The sequence below is a fragment of the Garra rufa genome, chromosome 7 (genome assembly GCF_049309525.1).
Source record: "Garra rufa chromosome 7, GarRuf1.0, whole genome shotgun sequence".
In the NCBI taxonomy this organism is placed as follows: Eukaryota; Metazoa; Chordata; class Actinopteri; order Cypriniformes; family Cyprinidae; genus Garra; species Garra rufa.
In genome coordinates this window covers 8,647,575-8,666,126 of record NC_133367.1, presented here as the reverse complement: position 1 = coordinate 8,666,126, position 18,552 = coordinate 8,647,575, and the positions used below count along the sequence as shown (strand labels likewise).

The following is an 18,552-nucleotide window of genomic DNA, read 5'->3' as shown; positions in this document are numbered from 1 at the left end:
GCGCTCAGAGCGCTGCTGCAAAAACGCGAGGCGCAGCAGGCGGCGAAAACGCGAGGCGCCCGGGGCGCATAAGCAGCGCGGAGAACGCTCACTGCCAACAGAAAACCATTCAAAAGAGGCGCCTCCAACTGCAAAAACGCGTTCGGTGTGATCGCGGCCTTAGTCCAGTATAAATGTGACTGTCAGAATAATCTACTGTCATTTGTTACACTTGTTTTTATTCTGTTTTCACTTCTGTCTTGTTTCACAGCAAACATGTCAGATTTCAGCAAGTTTAATGCTCTTTCTAATACACATACAAACCCATGAACTAATAGTATTGCTGAATCTTTCTGATGATGGAGAAAAAGCAGAAGATGCAGCACTATAAATTATGTGACTTGAGTCTGTTGTCTTCAAATAATCTAAACAGTGAACTTTAATCTGACTGTAACTGCTGTACAGTATAATGATACTAACTCTAGTTTCTCCAGCTTGAATTGTGGGTTCATCAGTAGATCGCTGAGGTTTTTCACTCCAGAGTCTCCTAGTTTATTCCTGCTCAGGTTCAGTTCTCTCAGGTGTGATGGGTTTGATTTCAGAGCTGAAGTCACAGCAGAACAACCTTCATCTGTCATTTCACAGTCACTTAACCTACATTGACAGAAAGAGGGAGAGCAGAAAATAAGTCACATAATTTATCATAAGCAAATAAAACCAACCAAATAAGACCAACTTGTTTATTTCAGCAGATTAGGGATTTCAGTTATTTTCCCCGAACCAATAAAACCAAAGCATGTTAACTGATCATTAACTGACAAACAACAAGACTGTGGTCAGCGCCGATAGCACACCGACATACAGCGCTGAATAACATCAAAAATACACAACTAGATCAACAAGCTCATCAAGACACACTTTAAGATGCGTTGAGAAAGCCTGTACCAGAAAGTTAGAAAAGTTTAAAGAAGTTTAAAAAGTTTAAAAGCAAGCTGCTAATATGCTTTTAGTTGTTTTAGCATGATTAAAAAGTTACTAGCATGTTTCTAGCACATCTAACATGTCACTAGCATGTTACTAGCATAATGTTAGCATGATTAGCATGTCACTAGCATGTTGTTACTGTGGTTAGCATGTTACTAGCATGTTTCTAGCACAACTAATGTGTCACTAGCATGTTACTAGCATAATGTTAGTGTAGGATTTCAGCGCGAATCAGACAATTCAGGAGATTCGATTAGAAGTAAAAACACTTCTACAGCCTCAAACTCCACAAATTCCAGCAACTCCAGCATGACGTAAAATTTGTCGTTTGACACCCTGGCTCAAGCCAGTCTGAAGCAAACCTAACTAACTAAGAACTCGCGACATTAAAACAAAAGGACCCTTGTTGATAATCCCAAATTTGGGGCAAGTAACCAAGATTAATTGTCAAGGAGATGTACATCTTGAACATCACATGACGATCATTAGAGTTTGGTTGGTGGACTCCCCCACCTGGAGGACAAAAGACTGAGATCCCTTCCCTAAACTTTTTGACCTCCCAGTTTAGATAACAGACCCTCACATTCCCAGAAAACTGCCCATTGATATATATATATCAATGGGCAGTTTTCTGGGAATGTGAGGGTCTGTTCTATATATATGTTGTGTATATATGCACCTAAAATTATGCTAAAAGAACTTATAAGCAACTCATCATTTCTATGCAGAACTTCCTATCCTCTTTGTAACCCACTTAATCACTTATTGTGTATGTCCCTTTTGATAACTATTGAATAGTTTGATGGTTTATATTGGTGTTTGATATGCATGGTCTTGAAATGGCATTCTTGAAATGTTTCTATAATTCAATTCTTTGTAAAATGTATTTTAGTCTTGTTATCGAAATCATGTCCAAATTTAACGTTGCCAAGGGCGGGAAAATTGGGACCACGGGACGAATCACATGACATTGTGATTTATGGTTGGGGAGGAGAAACTAACCGTACCCCAACTTAGGACAATGTTCTAACTGGTCAAGACATCATTTGGGATGTGTCCAAAAGCTGAGTTTAAAAACTCAGGACACCATCAAATCACTCTCTTACATCTCTCTTACTCCTACTCCGCGTTCCGATGCTGTTAGCGTTCTTCTTGAACGCTCCCTGGCCTGCATGCCAGCCTACTCCTCTAAAGGAAACATGAGGAGATCATTGCACTCCTGTCTTTTAGTTTAATTCTTTATTTCTTTCCGTTGAGAGTTTCGTGTTCTTGTTAAGTTTTGTGCAAGGCGCGACCGACCCAAACGTCTTCGCTGACCTCAACTTTAACAGCGCACAACTCGCATCCTCAAGCCAACGCCCAAGACTTCACGTCCAACGACCACCGAACTCCCAACCAATCAGCAACCCCGGGAAACCCCATTTGGAACGACGCACGAAAGGAATCCCCTCGATACAAAGGCAACGCAAGTACAACCTCCAGATTCTCACTGAACTGGTGCATTTGATATAAAGTTTAATAACCTCTTTGAGAGACTCAATACGAGGGTTAATTAAGTGATTGATGGTTGTTCAGGTCTAAGCAATTGCACATATTGCTATAAACTTGGGACTTCATATTTGCATTCCTTTAGACTCATTCTTTCCTCACTTTCTCTTTCTGCAACCTGCGTGAATGCGTGTGTTTATGTTAGATTAGTTTTTATGTGTTAGGTTTATCCAATAAAATCATATTTTTATTAGAAAAGATAAGTATCTTGTGTTTTGTGCTTACAAGTTAATGTCTTAAACTGCCGATTTTGCTACTGTGCTAATATATAGTGTTTTCACTATATTATGAATAGTAATATCCATTGCAGATTTTCTGTTACACGGCTTGTTTAATGAATCGCGGGTCGACTCTGAACAGCCGTAAAACAGTGATTCTGTTCAAATTCCCTATTGAATCATATTCGATTCCCTTTGAGCTAAATTAAATGTAATTAATCCCTTACATTTTTGGTGGAGAACGCGAGACAGTTTAACCAAAATTGTGAGCACAATCAAGTTATTTAATATTTTCTATTTCTGCGGATGAAAGCTTCTGGGTCTAGACTGTACGTGTGTGTGTGTGACGTAAGTAGCGCGGCGCCGCTTGAATGAACACTTGAATGAATGAACGGTAGAATGAATGCAGAGGGCTGTAACTCGATACCGCCTCTCTATTTTTAAACTGTAGTAAGTTAGTTTAAAGATAAGGTCTGAGATCATACAATAAGGTCGAAATTGAGCATGTCCCTCATTTTCTGTAATCAGGGATGCAAACAGAGGTATGGTCAAAAAGGAGTGAGATTATCGAAGCCCGTGCCCCTGCAGCAAATATCATATAATTACATTGCCACCAACCTCCGCCATCCAGGGCTCACCCTATACACACACAAAGTTCTTTATATGAAAATACACAGTCCCAGTTTTGCACTGTAAGTGCCTCGCTCTCATCAAATTCTCTCATTCTGCAAATGAAAAGTTGCATATTTTAGCCTTAGTGTAGCATAAAGCGACCTGCCATCTATAATCAGGACGTCTGGATACCCTATACCAGGGCTCTTCAACTAAAACGGCTCGAGGTCCAGTAATGAACCCTGCTCACCAGCCGAGGTCCAAACAATTATATATAAAAAACTATTTATGTTTTTTGCGAGACCAGGGTATCTGCAGCATATTTTATCTTAAATTCTGGACATTTAAATACCTTTTTAAAGACCTGAACAAAAAATAAATTAATAAATAAATAATTAAAATGGCTGTAAAAAGCATGATTTACAATTCAGATGCAGGTTTCACAAAACAAAACAAAAAAAATTCTTAAATTATAAACTTCACATTCCAGCCTTCAGATACAAAGAGAGTCAAAAAGTATCAATTCTTATATTAATTTAAACAATTATTGTCAATCAAGTATTATATCAATTAACATATACATATATTTTACTGCCTTGACTGTTTAAATTTGTATAACACATTATCTTGTCGATCCATCAATTCACATTTACAATACGTGCTTGCTGCTTAAAACCATGGATTGATTTTTTTTTTTACATTGACAGCAGACGTATGAGCTGATTAAAAACGTCAGATCATTCTCTTCCAGCAGGAGGCGCTATCAGAATGGCACACAAAGAAGCGCCGCCGCTGACTTTAAAACGTGCAGCGCTCATATTTATTCAATGAATAACCTTATAAAGTTTTATCGCAATTCTTGCCTGTTAGTCCCCACATTTAAGGCAACCTGAAATCATAATTAAGACATTCTTAACCCCTAATAATACTGCAGTCATCAATGAAAATTAAGTGCTTTATTTTAAACACCAACTTTCAAAAACAACCCTTGTTTCTTTTTCTTTTTTCCCCACTGTGTTCGGCGCACAAGAGAAATATTAGGGAAGTAAATTAATATCATCATATGAAGTATATTCGTCTATCATTGTCTCTGAGAGAATGTGCACGTCAGATGCTGAAAGTGTGTTTTTACTTTCATTTTAACATATTGCGCAGTGAAGAGCAGCCTGGAGCAGATAATAGTGCGCAGCCAATTGGCTGTCGTGCGCAGCTTTCTGACTCACTGTTTTCTTTTCATACAAGTTTCCTATGTTTCATGGACTGTAACGGCTTTTAATTATTTAGTAATTTTAATACAGAATTTCCTATGATGAAATTATTTACCCCCCTTCCCCCTCCCCCCCCCCAAAAAAAACTCATCGGATCTGCACGATTCACACATGTCCCCCACACAGCCGTGAAAAAGGCGGCATCCGCCAAAAGCCGCGCCGTTTGCATCCCTGTGTAATGCCTTATTTATAGTTGAATTAATGTCATTGCGTGTTCCAGTGCCATTCAATTGCTATACTCCCGGCAGGGAATCTCAGACACCGTTAGCTGAACGGAACTAAACTGCAGTAATTAAAAGGGGGAAAAAAAATCGACAAAAGGAATAGTTTGAGCATGTTCCTGAATCTATTTTAAAGGCCTTATTATTCATAGTTTAATTGTCAATGCATGTTCCATTGTCAAAGCAACTATGTTATTTGACTCCCTTGGTTAAACATTAGAAATAATGCTTGCCTGTTTGTTTCTGTTCACTAAGTGAAACAGTGCGATTTGAATGGGAGTGTTTTAAAATCTTGATCAAGTAAAGTTTAACTTTGAACCAACAGCGAATAAAACCTGTTGTGTTGTGTTTACGTGCTCAGAGAAACTGGCACGGAGATTTACGATCCGCCGAGATCATTATCATTTTGTTTCCTCATTTGCAGCGCCAAGCTGCCACTTAAATAAAGTTTAAATCCAACTCTGAACTAAGAGTTTAAAGCGCCACATCGCAAAACCAACTAGAAGTGGTGTTGTTATTTGTACAGTGTTGAAATGCGCCGCCATTTCATGTACTTGCAATGTAATGTTGTATGTGCTTAGTCCACTATTGTTTGTTTTGGTTGCCGTTGTTACGATGGTGACTCGGAAGTCTTAACCTACTTCCGGAGCAACTCTGAACTGCGCACGCGCAGCACATTGACGTCATACTATAAACAAACTCTACGGTGTTGCTAAGCTAATGAAACTGTTGCTTTAACATTGAAGTCTATGCTAAAGATTAGCCTCAAAGGTTAGCAGTTAGCATTAACATCCAGTGGTTGAATACAGTGTGTGTGGGCAAAGCTAAAGTGATTTAACCCTTTAAACCTCTGAACTAATACACCTGTTGGTCTACTTTTCTGTCCTATTTATCAATTTTCTAACTTTACCACTTTATATGCATTTTACTAGAAAGGGGAATATTACTTCACAATTATTATTTGTGGCAAATTCAAATTTAATTCAAACATTAAATTTATTTGGACTCATTTGTATTTCCTCATCTGGTCATTTCATATGATCATTATTTCTAGTATTCTCTCTTTTAGGTCAATCATTTTAGGTACTAATAAGCCTTGAACTTTGAAAGTTATGGTTAACTTATTTAACCTAATTGATTTGTTACCCCTATCAACAGATTCTATTCAGAATCATACTTACTCATTACTTCATTGCGTTTTTACCCCTATTTCTTCCTTTCTTGGTTATACAATTAACCTCCATTTTTATTTTATTTTATTTATTTATGTATTTTGTTTTTTTCCTCCTGCACTTAATTTCATTTTGATTATTTTGCCATTTATTACTTTTAATTTCACTCTACTTTACCTTTCTCCTTTACCTCCTTGTATCCTAGCTTGGGAACGACACACCTGAGCTTTAATAGAAGAGACATTGTTATCCCTCACTACGAGTTCAAATAAATTAGAAAGACAACTCTCTTTCACTCAAATTTTATTGTTGTTTTATTAGTTATGCAGCAACTATAAACAACACGCTACTCGTAGTTGGGCATAACAGCCACGCAGCCTGTGAATGGACCCGATCCACTCAATTTACTGAGTCTCCTTCCCTTCCCTTCTACTCAAGTCTCTCCTGCTTTCTTCCTTCTTTACTCCTCACATTTGCAGAGACCTGTAAGAACATCAATCGATTCTAAGTGAATGAAATGCAAAATCTTGTCAAAGAATCCTAATCATCCTTATGAATTTGATTGTAATCAAACCCTCCTTCGTTCTTCCCAACCTCCCTGCATTTGAAAACGCATCCCAAACTTTTGCATCTCATCCCATGCTGAGATCAATTATTAGAGATAAGTGTTGAACACCCGTCGCTTTCGAAGCCTCCTTGGTAAGCGGTCCAACTGTAAGGTGTTTGGTGTCAATCCGGTCAGACTAAGAAAAGAGATACCAGCATTATTATTATATTCTCACGTCTCGAACAGAGATATAATAATATTGTTTACCTTTTGACAAAATCTTGGTAACATTCCTCCCATTGGAAAAGGGAATTGTTTTATTTCACTGAATTGTTTTCACCTTTTTCTCTTTTTTTCCTCTTCCTCATTAGAGTGACGAAGTCTTCACATCCCTAGTCTACCTAGACACCCTGAGACCAACACTATCACCACACTTCATTAGGGGTTCACAATCACTGACACAACACTTAGTTGTCCCACCACACATAGGCTTCTACTTCACACAGATCTGTGTCAGTCTCCCTTCTCCTCAGCGTGCCAACATGCCACAGACTGCAGACCCCCTTGCCCACGGGGAAGATGTGAACACTTGGCTGAGAGGCATGACGGACAGCCTCACCCCCAAGACCTCTGAACTGTACTTATTTCTAATAATAATCCTAATCCTGAGAAGGTTCCTGACACAAGATTCAAGCCAGAACAACAACCACGAGGAGCTAGTCAAAATCACCAGCTCCCTAAGCTATGCCTTCACCACCCAGCTGAAACTGAGCGACAAGCACATCACCCATCTTCAAGAGGAGCTGTCACGTGCTCAACGCCGCATAGACAAGCTGGAAGTGAAAGTTCAAGATCAACTCAAAGCACCCAACGAGAGGGAGCAGGAAACAACGGAACAAGTTAAAAAGCTCCAAGCAGCCCTGACAACAACTCAACTTGACCAGCAACAAGCAAAGGCTGCCCAGAGAGACCTGGTAAACAGACTCCAGTATGCCGAACAGCTACTAGAGAAAGCCAAGAACGACATCAGCAACAAGAATGCAGAAATCAGTGCCTTAGGAAACCACCTTGAAAGGTACAGCACTGAAATAGAGAATCTGACCCAACATCTACATGATGTCAACGATGAGCTCTACATGGTCAGAAAAGAACTCAAAGATGCTTGTGAGCTGAAACAAGAGCCAAGAAGAGAGAAACATATCTCAGCCTCACCACTGCTGAGCAGAGCTAAGTCTCACATCAAAGAACTGGCATCCAATGAAAGAAGCGAAGGGCCACCACCCAAAACCTCACTGGCCTTCACCACACAACTCATTCCTGTCACTGAAAGCACCTGGGTTGACCATCAAAGACCTCAACAAGCTGTCTAAAAGCATCAGCCAGTTTGACCCGAACTCCAAAGAGGGCCACGACATCCAGGCCCACCTGCAAGATATTAATTTTTATTTAGAAATGAGACCTCATGTGACTGACAGAGACAGGTTGTACCTCCTAAGAGCAACTTTAAGTGTCGAGGTACGAAACTTCATAGATCGACAACTCAGTCACACAAAGTCAAACTACCAGCTACTTTGTGAGGTCCTGATCAAAGAGTTTACAGACCCTGAGTCTGAATATGGACTGTTAACTGCCTTGGAGACCAAACAAAGTCGACAAGAGATGCCACAAGCCTACTATAACCGGCTCCGAAAAGCCTACTTCGGTGCACACAACGAGCCTGACGTTGAAGAAGAGGTGAACTTCAAAAGCCTTTTCCTAAAAAATCTGCACCCTGGAGTCAGTCGTCACCTCGGCACCATGGCCTGTCTGCGCTCCATGACCATCCAACAGTTGCGCGATCTAACACAGAAGTCCTACACTAAGCAAAAGATGGCCTCAAAGAAAGGTAACAAAACATCCACACTCTTGAACTCTGTCACCAAAGACTCAAGCCATGCACTGGACGACACCCAGTGGCATCACAACACCCGAGTCTTCCATCAAGAGCAAAGAGAACGTGAGCACCATGTCCACAACAGCTATCAGCCCAACTGCTGGGAAAAGCCATGGGACCAGCCACGCTTCTCAAGAAACCTAAAAGAAAGGATCAGCTGGAAACCTAACTGGATGTGCAAAGCCAAACGACCGGCTTGTCCAACAACAACTAGAGTGGGTAAGCAAAGACAAAACCCACATCAGCACCACTCAGACATCCACAGTGCTAAGTTTGCACAAGAACAAGACTGTTCACCTTCAGAAGACATGGAACCAGTCATGAAACAACTGAAAGAGTTCCTTGAAAACCAGCTAGACACAAATGACTAGAAACAGAAGTCATGCTCGCTGTGACCAGCGACAGAACGGAAGGCCAACGATCACCTGGTACGCCACCATCTCAGAGATGACAAGCACCTGTTCAACAACCACCCAGAACGAACAAGTCTCTCCCGGCCAACCGCTGACGAAAACTCTGAGGTACCAAAGAACATCACCTCAGTCACCCATCACTTCCAAAGATACTGTCAAATGAACTTCAACTCCATGAACCACATTCATGTCTGTGCAACAGCAACCACTAAAGCACAGAAGGTCAGAAAGTCTGCCACAACCAGAAGGCATCACAAATGAAATGCAACATAGGAGACAAAGTTTTGCACCCCAGCTTCACACAGCCATGCCAAACTACCTCCGACTGTCTGCTAAAGAACTTCCTGCCTTGCTGGACTGAACACCATCTGAACTCACCCTCATCCAAGCCAAGGATGCAGAGAGCATCTTCACCGACCTACAAGAAAAGGGGGGAGCCAAAACAGACTGAAACAGATCTGACCATACACCGCGTTCCAAATTATTATGCAAATTGTATGTATGTGTCATAAACAAACAGTTTTTTGTTTTTCAATTAAACTCATGGATGGTATTGTGTCTCATGGCTCTTTGGATCACCGAAATGAATCTCAGACACCTGTGATAAATAGTTTTCCAAATGAGCCCAATTAACTCCCTGAGGCCGGCTGTATCGCCGGCCATACCAGCTCATTTTTTTTTAGATCAGCGCAAAAGACACTAAAAATGCTCTGTCGGTTTTAGTCATACAAATTAGAGACATCATTGGAAACTGTAAAGTGAGTACTTTTATTTGTGTACACTCACAAGAACAGCAGAAAGTTGTGCTTTTTTATTTAGAATAAAGAAAACAAACAGGGTGATTTCTGTTTTCTCTGTCTCTGCGAACTGCTTTTAGAAATGCGTCACTTAAATCATTCAAACTCGGTGAATACTCAGCACACAAACAGAAAAGTGGTATCTACTGAAAGCTTGAGATTTATGCTTTTAAACGAAGTAAGTTTGATCAAAAACAAATAATCTGTGATAAATTAATCTATATGAAACCAAGGAGATGTCTAGTCTATCCAGTTCCAACTAATTATCTCTAATGTGACCACGCCCACTAGCGACATTCCTTTAGATATGCAAATTAGCCATGTGCCACAAGCGCGGCAAGGACCGGAGTATCTGTACGCGAGGAAACTCCCACATCACCGAAACAAAGCAACATGACTTCAAGTTCATCTTGGTTACAGTTTGTTTCTGAATGAAGATATGCTGTGAGGAATAAGACTTATATATACCACGATCATAAGAAGGACGCGATGCGACGCAAACCCAGCAGGAGGAGACATTTACATGAGTAAGTCTTACTTTCATTTTCCTACTAGCTTTCGCTGTTATTTACTTTGACAAAACGTGTACACATTTTACTAGTTAGACTTATTCCAAACTAAAATTCCTGACTTTATCAAATGAAACATTATGAAGTACGTTTGATTGCATTGCATCTCTCACGATGCCAGGATACTTATAATGTTCTAGAAAAACGATGTGATTATGACTGTGAGATGCATTTATGACGATATGTTTATGACTGTAGAATCATACTTATTTATTTATTTATTTATTTTATTGTATAACAGTAGGGTGTAAAAGTAATATGTGTGCTTACACTGAATGTATGTTTACATCACGTTTATTAGTAATATAGTGCTAAACGACAATTATTAGTTTCTCAGATATTACATGTCCTTTTTTACATTAGTACAAATGCTAGAATCTATGACTATATACTATATACCAGTTATTCCCCTGTAAAGGGAAGTGTGTCCAAACCTTTGCCTGGTAGTGTATGTGTGTGTATTTATTTATTATAGATGCTCCTAATATGAATAGGCTCACAGATGTTTTGCTTTTGTTGTTTTTAGTGCTCAGAAACCTGCTCAACAGATGAATCTTGCTGTCCTTTCCTTGAGTCTCTTCAAACTGTTTTCCTCTGAGAGCGCTGTACAAACTTCAGATGATACAGATAAAAGTACAGTACAAATACAGATATTTAAAGTGCACACACTTTAATATCAGGTAAGATTTACTTGTTTTATTTGTTGAACTGAATTCAGAAAAAGTTTTCAGAAATGCCACAAAGTCTGTGCACATCTGTGTGGTTAGATGAGGGAGCTCAATATTGTGTCTTTGACCTTCATTATGTATGTTTTGATTATACTGTGTTGTAAATAAAATACAAATAATCTAAAAAACGATTTTTTTTTTAATCTTCTCACATTGTTTCTTCTTCTGCTAGTCAAGTCAGTCATTGATGGGGCCATTAGGGAGGGCTCTTTTGTCTTTCAGGTGTGAATTGCTAAATATTCATGGGCCATTGCCACACCTATGAATAATCCCTTTCGATCACAAAACATGTTTTAGAAAATTTACATCAATATATTGTTTTTTCTGAACGAGTGAACGAGATGATTTTCACATCATTTGGTTGATAAAATTCTAGCCTACTCCATACAATTCTCAAAAAGTCTTGTTAACAAATGGCCTGTATGTGCTTCATGGCCTTATTTCAGTGACTTCAAAACTTTAGTTTTTCACTAACCATGCATAAACGTAGTTTTCTCAAAAACACAACCATGTACATTAATGTTGCTTACATATTATTGTAGCCCAATATGTGCTGATTACAATGTAATCAGACTTTAGCCATTAAAATGTTTTTAAGATACTGAAAAAACAACAAATGTCAGGGCATGTCAAACTTCTTCAGGGCCTCAAAACACCCTCAGGCCCCAGAGGGTTAAAGGAAAAGCACTTAAGAAGGATGTTCCACATTATTAAGCAGGCCACAGGTTTCAAACAATTATGGGAAAGAAAAAGGTCTCTCTGCTGCCGAAAAGCGTCAAATAATGCAATGCTTTGGACAAGGTATGAAAACATTAGATATTTCACGAAAACGTAAGCGTGATCATTGTACTGTGAAGAGATTTGAGGCTGATTCAGAGCACAGACAGGTTCGTGCAGGTAAAGGCAGAATGAGGAAGGTTTCTGCCAGACAAATTCATCAGATTAAGAGAGCAGCTACTAAAATGCCATTGCAAAGTAGCAAACAGGTTTTTGAAGCTGCTGGTGCCTCTGGAGTCCCGCGAACATCAAGGTGTAGGATCCTCCAGAGGCTTGCAGTTGTGCATAAACCTACTATTCGGCCACTCCTAACTAATGCTCACAAGCAGAAACGGTTGCAGTGGGCCCAGACATACATGAAGACTCATTTTCAAACAGTCTTGTTTACTGATGAGTGTTGTGCATCTTTGGATGGTCCAGATAGATGGAGTAGTGGATGGAACATGTCCCAACAAGGCTGCGACCACAACAAGGAGGTGGCGTTTTTGGCTGGAATCATAGGGAGAGAGCTGGTTGGCCCCTTTAGGATCCCTAAAGGTATTAAAATGACCTCGGCAAAGTATGTAGAGTTTTTGATCGACCACTTTCTTTCATGGTACAAAAAGAAGAACTGTGCCTTCCGTAGCAAAATCATCTTCATGCATGACAATGCACCATCTCATGCTGCAAATAATACCTCTGTGTCATTGGCTGCTATGGGCATTAAAGATGAGAAACTCATGGTGTGGCCACCATCCTCCCCTGACCTCAACCAGATTGAGAACCTTTGGAGCATCCTCAAGCAAAAGATCTATGAGGGTGGGAGGCAGTTCACATCAAAACAGCAGCTCTGGGAGGCTATTCTGGCATCCTGCAAACAAATTCAATCAGAAACTCTCCAAAAACTCACAAATTCAATGGATGCAAGAATTGTGATAGCGATATCAAAGAAGGGGTCCTATGGTAAGATGTAACTTGCCCAGTTAGGATGTTTTTGATTGAAATAGATTTAGATTTCAGTAAATATGACCACCTAATGCTGCAAATTCAGCAAATGCCCATTTTCAGTTCTTTACAACCTATACAATGTTTTAACTCTGTTGTGCATAATAATGTGGAACAGTGCATTTTCAGTTTTTTATTTTTGAAATAAATACTGTTATCATTAGGAGGTTTGTTCAATAAAATTCGAATTATACCCTAATGGTTGATGACTTAAAAATTATACTGACTGTCATTTGCATTGACTAATTATGAAAACCAGAGAAAGATATAATTTGCATAATAATTTGGAACGCGGTGTACATACACTACACAATTAACACTCACAACATTGCCTACACCCAGAGGTAACCACACCTACTGATAACACATTCGACAAACATATTCTTCCCACGAGTAGAATATTCAAATCTTAGCTTAACATAGTTTTACATCCACCAGGAAGGAACATGCAACTATCCTCACCCCAGGTAGAACACCTGACACTATGTTAAGGTACATGACACATCAGCTGCACCTGCCATCCTAGCTCAACAGTAGTCGCAACCCTGACTAGGAAAACCCGCAGCTAATTTTCTTTGTTTTGTTTTTCCTCTTGCCTATCGCTTTCCTTCCCCTCTTGCTTTAGCAGGTGAAACTCCTAGCCACCCTACAAGGGTCAAAGGTCTGATATTAGGATTGACTTGCCACACCTAATATCCGCAAACCATTCTAAACTGAATGGGAGCCAGAGAGCTCCATGCAAGATAGTCAAATCATTTCACCACAGATGATATCACCAGAAACTAAGGTGAACGTCTCTAAATGTAATACCTAAAATAAACAAACAAATTTAATCACAAATTTGATCAAAGGATCATTATACGAAAACAAATTTGAATAACAATTTCTAGGTGAATTCGACCATTTTCCAGGTACTACATGTACCCTAATAACGTAATGCCCTGCACCAGTACAGTAACTGTCCTGGAAGTGTTGTCTTGTTGTTTGCTGTGTTTGTGTCTGCTTCTTCTGCCTTTGTTTCTCCAGCGCTCGTCGATGTCTTCTGCCAACAACACATCACTGAGCGAAAGGGGGATATGTAGGATTTCAGCGCGAATCAGACAATTCAGGAGATTCGATTAGAAGTAAAAACACTTCTACAGCCTCAAACTCCACAAATTCCAGCAACTCCAGCATGACCAGCATGTCGTAAAATTTGTCGTTTGACACCCTGGCTCAAGCCAGTCTGAAGCAAACCTAACTAACTAAGAACTCGCGACATTAAAACAAAAGGACCCTTGTTGATAATCCCAAATTTGGGGCAAGTAACCAAGATTAATTGTCAAGGAGATGTACATCTTGAACATCACATGATGATCATTAGAGTTTGGTTGGTGGACTCCCCCACCTGGAGGACAAAAGACTGAGATCCCTTCCCTAAACTTTTGACCTCCCAGTTTAGAGAACAGACCCTCACATTCCCAGAAAACTGCCCATTGATATATATATATATATATATATATGCACCTAAAATTATGCTAAAAGAACTTATGAGCAACTCATCATTTCTATGCAGAACTTCCTATACTCTTTGTAACCCATACATTTGTCTATTATGTTTTAATCACTTATTGTGTATGTCCCTTTTGATAACTATTGAATAGTTTGATGGTTTATACTTGTGTTTGATATGCATGGTCTTGAAATGGCATTCTTGAAATGTTTCTATAATTTAATTCTTTGTAAAATGTATTTTAGTCTTGTTATCGAAATCATGTCCAAATTTAACTTTGCCAAGGGCGGGAAAATTGGGACCACGGGACGAATCACATGACATTGTGATTTATGGTTGGGGAGGAGAAACTAACCGTACCCCAACTTAGGACAATGTTCTAATTGGTCAAGACATCATTTGGGATGTGTCCAAAAGCTGAGTTTAAAAACTCAGGACACCATCAAATCACTCCCTTACATCTCTCTTACTCCTACTCCGCGTTCCGATGCTGTTAGCGTTCTTCTTGAACGCTCCCTGGCCTGCATGCCAGCCTACTCCTCTAAAGGAAACATGAGGAGATCATTACACTCCTGTCTTTTACTTTAATTCTTTATTTCTTTCCGTTGAGAGTTTCGTGTTCTTGTTAAGTTTTGTGCAAGCCGCGACCGACCCAAACGTCTTCGCTGACCTCAACTTTAACAGCGCACAACTCACATCCTCAAGCCAACGCCCAAGACTTCACGTCCAACGACCACCGACCACCCATCCAATCAGCAACCCCGGGAAACCCCTTTTGGAACGACGCACGAAAGGAATCCCCTCGATACAAAGGCAACGCAAGTACAACCTCCAGATTCTCACTGAACTGGTGCATTTGATATAAAGTTTAATAACCTCTTTGAGAGACTCAATACGTTAGCATGTCACTAACATTTTGTTAACATGATTAGTTATTAGCATGTTTCTAACATAAATAGTCTGTCACTAGCATGTTGCTGCTATGATTAACATTTTACTAGCATGCTGTTAACATGATTAGCATGTCACTAATATTTTGTTAAAATGATTAGCAATTAGTTATTAGCATGTTTCTAGCATGACTAGCCTGTCACTAGCATGTTGCTAACATGATTAACGTGTTACTAACATTTTGTTAACATGATTAGCAATTAGTTATTAACATGTTTTTAGCATGACTATCCTATCACTAGCATGTTGCTGCTATGATTAGCATGATACTAGCATGTTGTTAACATGATTAGCATGTCACTAACATTTTGTTAACATGATTAGCAATTAGTTATTAGCATGTTTCTAACATGAATAGGCTGTCACTAGTAAGTTGCTAGCATGATTAGCATGTCACTAGCATGTTGCTAACACGATTAGCAAGTTGCTAGCATGAGTTTAAATGAGTCTCCATATAGAGTCTGCATAGAAGGGCAGTTTGATTGAGTCTCAAGGGATTGTGGGAGTTTTGTCAGTGTGAGTTTGAATAGTATATTAACCCTCAATCGGTCCTTGGGGTCTATATGACCCCGATCGACGTTTCCTCGATTAAAAAAAAGGGTTCCCTTCATCTGAGAGGAAAAATATTTTGTGACTTTTCCTACATAATCTGTCTATACACACACAAAAAAACCTGGCTTGATTCGATTGTTCTGAAGGTATGTAATTTTTTTTTTTTTACTAATCTGGTCTTCGGGGTCAATATGACCCCACATTGAAATGAATGGGAAATTTGAAAAAAACTCAATTTTTTTTCTTCACTTGTCAAAACAAATCTATAAATCCGGCATAAATCAAAAAATTCACACACAGAAATGAAGGCCTACTACTAGAGCATAAATGTGATGTAGAAAAGACATGCTCACTCACACACACACACACACACACACACACACACACACACACACACACACACACACACACACACACACACACACAGACAAACAAACACACACTTACATATGCACCCATGTATTCTCTCACTCTCTCTCTTTCTCTTTCTCTCTCTCACACACACTCACAAACACTCACACACACACGCACACACACTCTGACTCCAAGTCTTGTCCTTTAGGTGTGTTTTAGGTGGCATTTAGGTGCCATTTTTCTGTCAAATTTCTGTGGCATTATGTAAAAATAGACATTTCAAAATGCACCAAAACTACAAAAATTCTACTATTTGAAAATGTTTTATAATTTTAAATGTCCTTTCTTATGTTTATATATAAATAAATTCAAAAAATGTATTTCAAAAGTTGTAATACAACAGTTGGCTACATGCAGTAAAATGAATGGCTCTCTATTGGCCTCTGCTGGTCAAAACTATTTATTTCTTAAACTGAAAAGAATTAAGGTTTATCTCTAACCAGGAGATGGCGTACTTCTACACATAACACCTAGATCAATATCCAAAAACAATTTAAATTAAATTTAGATCATAATTTAAGTGAATTTTTCATAAAAAATTAAAATTCCATAGGCAAGCTTATGGTGTAGTTGAGGAATTGTGTGGTAAATAGGTACAAAAGTACTTCATATCTCCCAAAACACAGCATTAATGAATAGATGAGAAGTAAACAAAAAAATATATATTATTTGTATAATTAAAAATGTATATTTTTTGTATAATTTCTCTATCAATTGTTGGGGTCATATAGACCCCAAAGACCAAATTGATGAACTGGAAATGAAGACCTTATTAGGGTATATTAAGTTGCTCAAGCAAGTTGCAACACATTTAAATACATCATATGTAGGCTATAGCTTCCTTTTCATATTGGGCTATCACAAATATTTTAAATTAAAACTTACTACAGACAGAAACAGTTGGCTCTCTGTGTCTTTCTTTCGCATTAAATGTTTATTAAAAACCATATTTTAAAGAACTTTTCTACCTGGACAACGGCATCTATTAAGTTTGCCTTGTTTATTTAAAACTGCACTATTTTAAACCTAGCCAAAAAGCCACATGTTGACTGTGAAACACAGTAGACTGCATTTATATGCATTTATGGTACATTTCCGTGTCAATCCATGTTCATTTTTACAGCGAACAATGCGCTGTCACTTTAATTCAGCGCATGCAGCGCAATGCAGCACAGCAAAAATAGACTCTGTGCCGAAACGATTGCTGCACACCGCTTCTGGAACGCTCTGATCCGTTAACTTGGGTGCAGAAAAAAAATATGCAACGCATACACACTGCAGACGGAGTATGTGTGAAACAGGCGTTAGAAAAGATCCAGCAGCTGGAGTCATATCAGTCTGAAGATCTGGACTGAGTTTGGAGTTTAAGAGTTAAAGATCTAGGAGCAGCAGTCAGACATTTGAGTCTCAGAAGAAGAAGAAGAAGAAACTGCAGTTCTTTTGTGTTTGTCAAAGACCGAGTTAAAGAAGAAACATCTGTAATGCCACAGTATTGAAGACTAGAAAGAGACAAACAGAGGAAGAGAAGATCATCTTACAAACAAATCATTAAGGAGAAGAATTTGACACAAATATAATGTGAACCCATGAACCCACTCATCATGAGATATTGAGTAGAAAGTTTTAGGTTTAAACTGTTGAAGTGATTTTCATCATTTTGATTCTTGTATGTGAATGTTACTGACCTCAATCTCTCCAGTTTACAGTGTGAATCCTTCAGTACGTCACATAAGTCATTCACTCCTGTGTTTGTTATTTGATTCCCGCTCAGGTTCAGTTCTCTCAGGTGTGATGGGTTTGATTTCAGAGCTGAAGTCAGGATGAGACACTGTTTCTCTGTAATACTGCAATAAAACAGACTGAAGACAGAAAGAGAAAGAACAATGACTCAGATCTATGATGATCATCAGCAAATGCTATACAGTCACTAATAAACCAGAAAAATCATGAAAACTTAATGATATGAAACAAACCAAGACAGGAGTATTTGAGGACACTAGTTACAATCCAAGTCTGGATTTGGATTCATTTACATTAATATATAAGATTAATGTAGACACAAAAGAAAATTAACACTTACAAGGTCATAAATTCATAATAGTAATGCAATACAGTCTAATACATAAATTATTTTAAGTTATTTTAGTGTATAATCTCTAAATACACATTTCTAATAAAAGCAGATTTAGTGAAAGTAGCATTAGTCCAGTATAAATGTGACTGTCAGAATAATCTACTGTCATTTGTTACACTTGTTTTTATTCTGTTTTCACTTCTGTCTTGTTTCACAGCAAACATGTCAGATTTCAGCAAGTTTAATGCTCTTTCTAATACACATACAAACCCATGAACTAATAGTATTGCTGAATCTTTCTGATGATGGAGAAAAAGCA

The 18,552-nt window shown here is 38.7% G+C and overlaps 1 protein-coding gene across 1 annotated transcript in view; it reads right to left on the bottom strand.

The window, feature by feature from the left end:
• The window catches only part of LOC141337909 (uncharacterized), an 831,413-nt gene that overhangs the window by 659,817 nt on the left and 153,044 nt on the right, over nucleotides 1-18,552 (bottom strand). Inside the window, exon 11 of the mRNA XM_073843485.1 lies at nucleotides 460-633. Within this exon, the coding sequence (XP_073699586.1) occupies nucleotides 460-633 (174 nt within the window). The remainder of the gene's footprint in view (nucleotides 1-459; nucleotides 634-18,552) is intronic.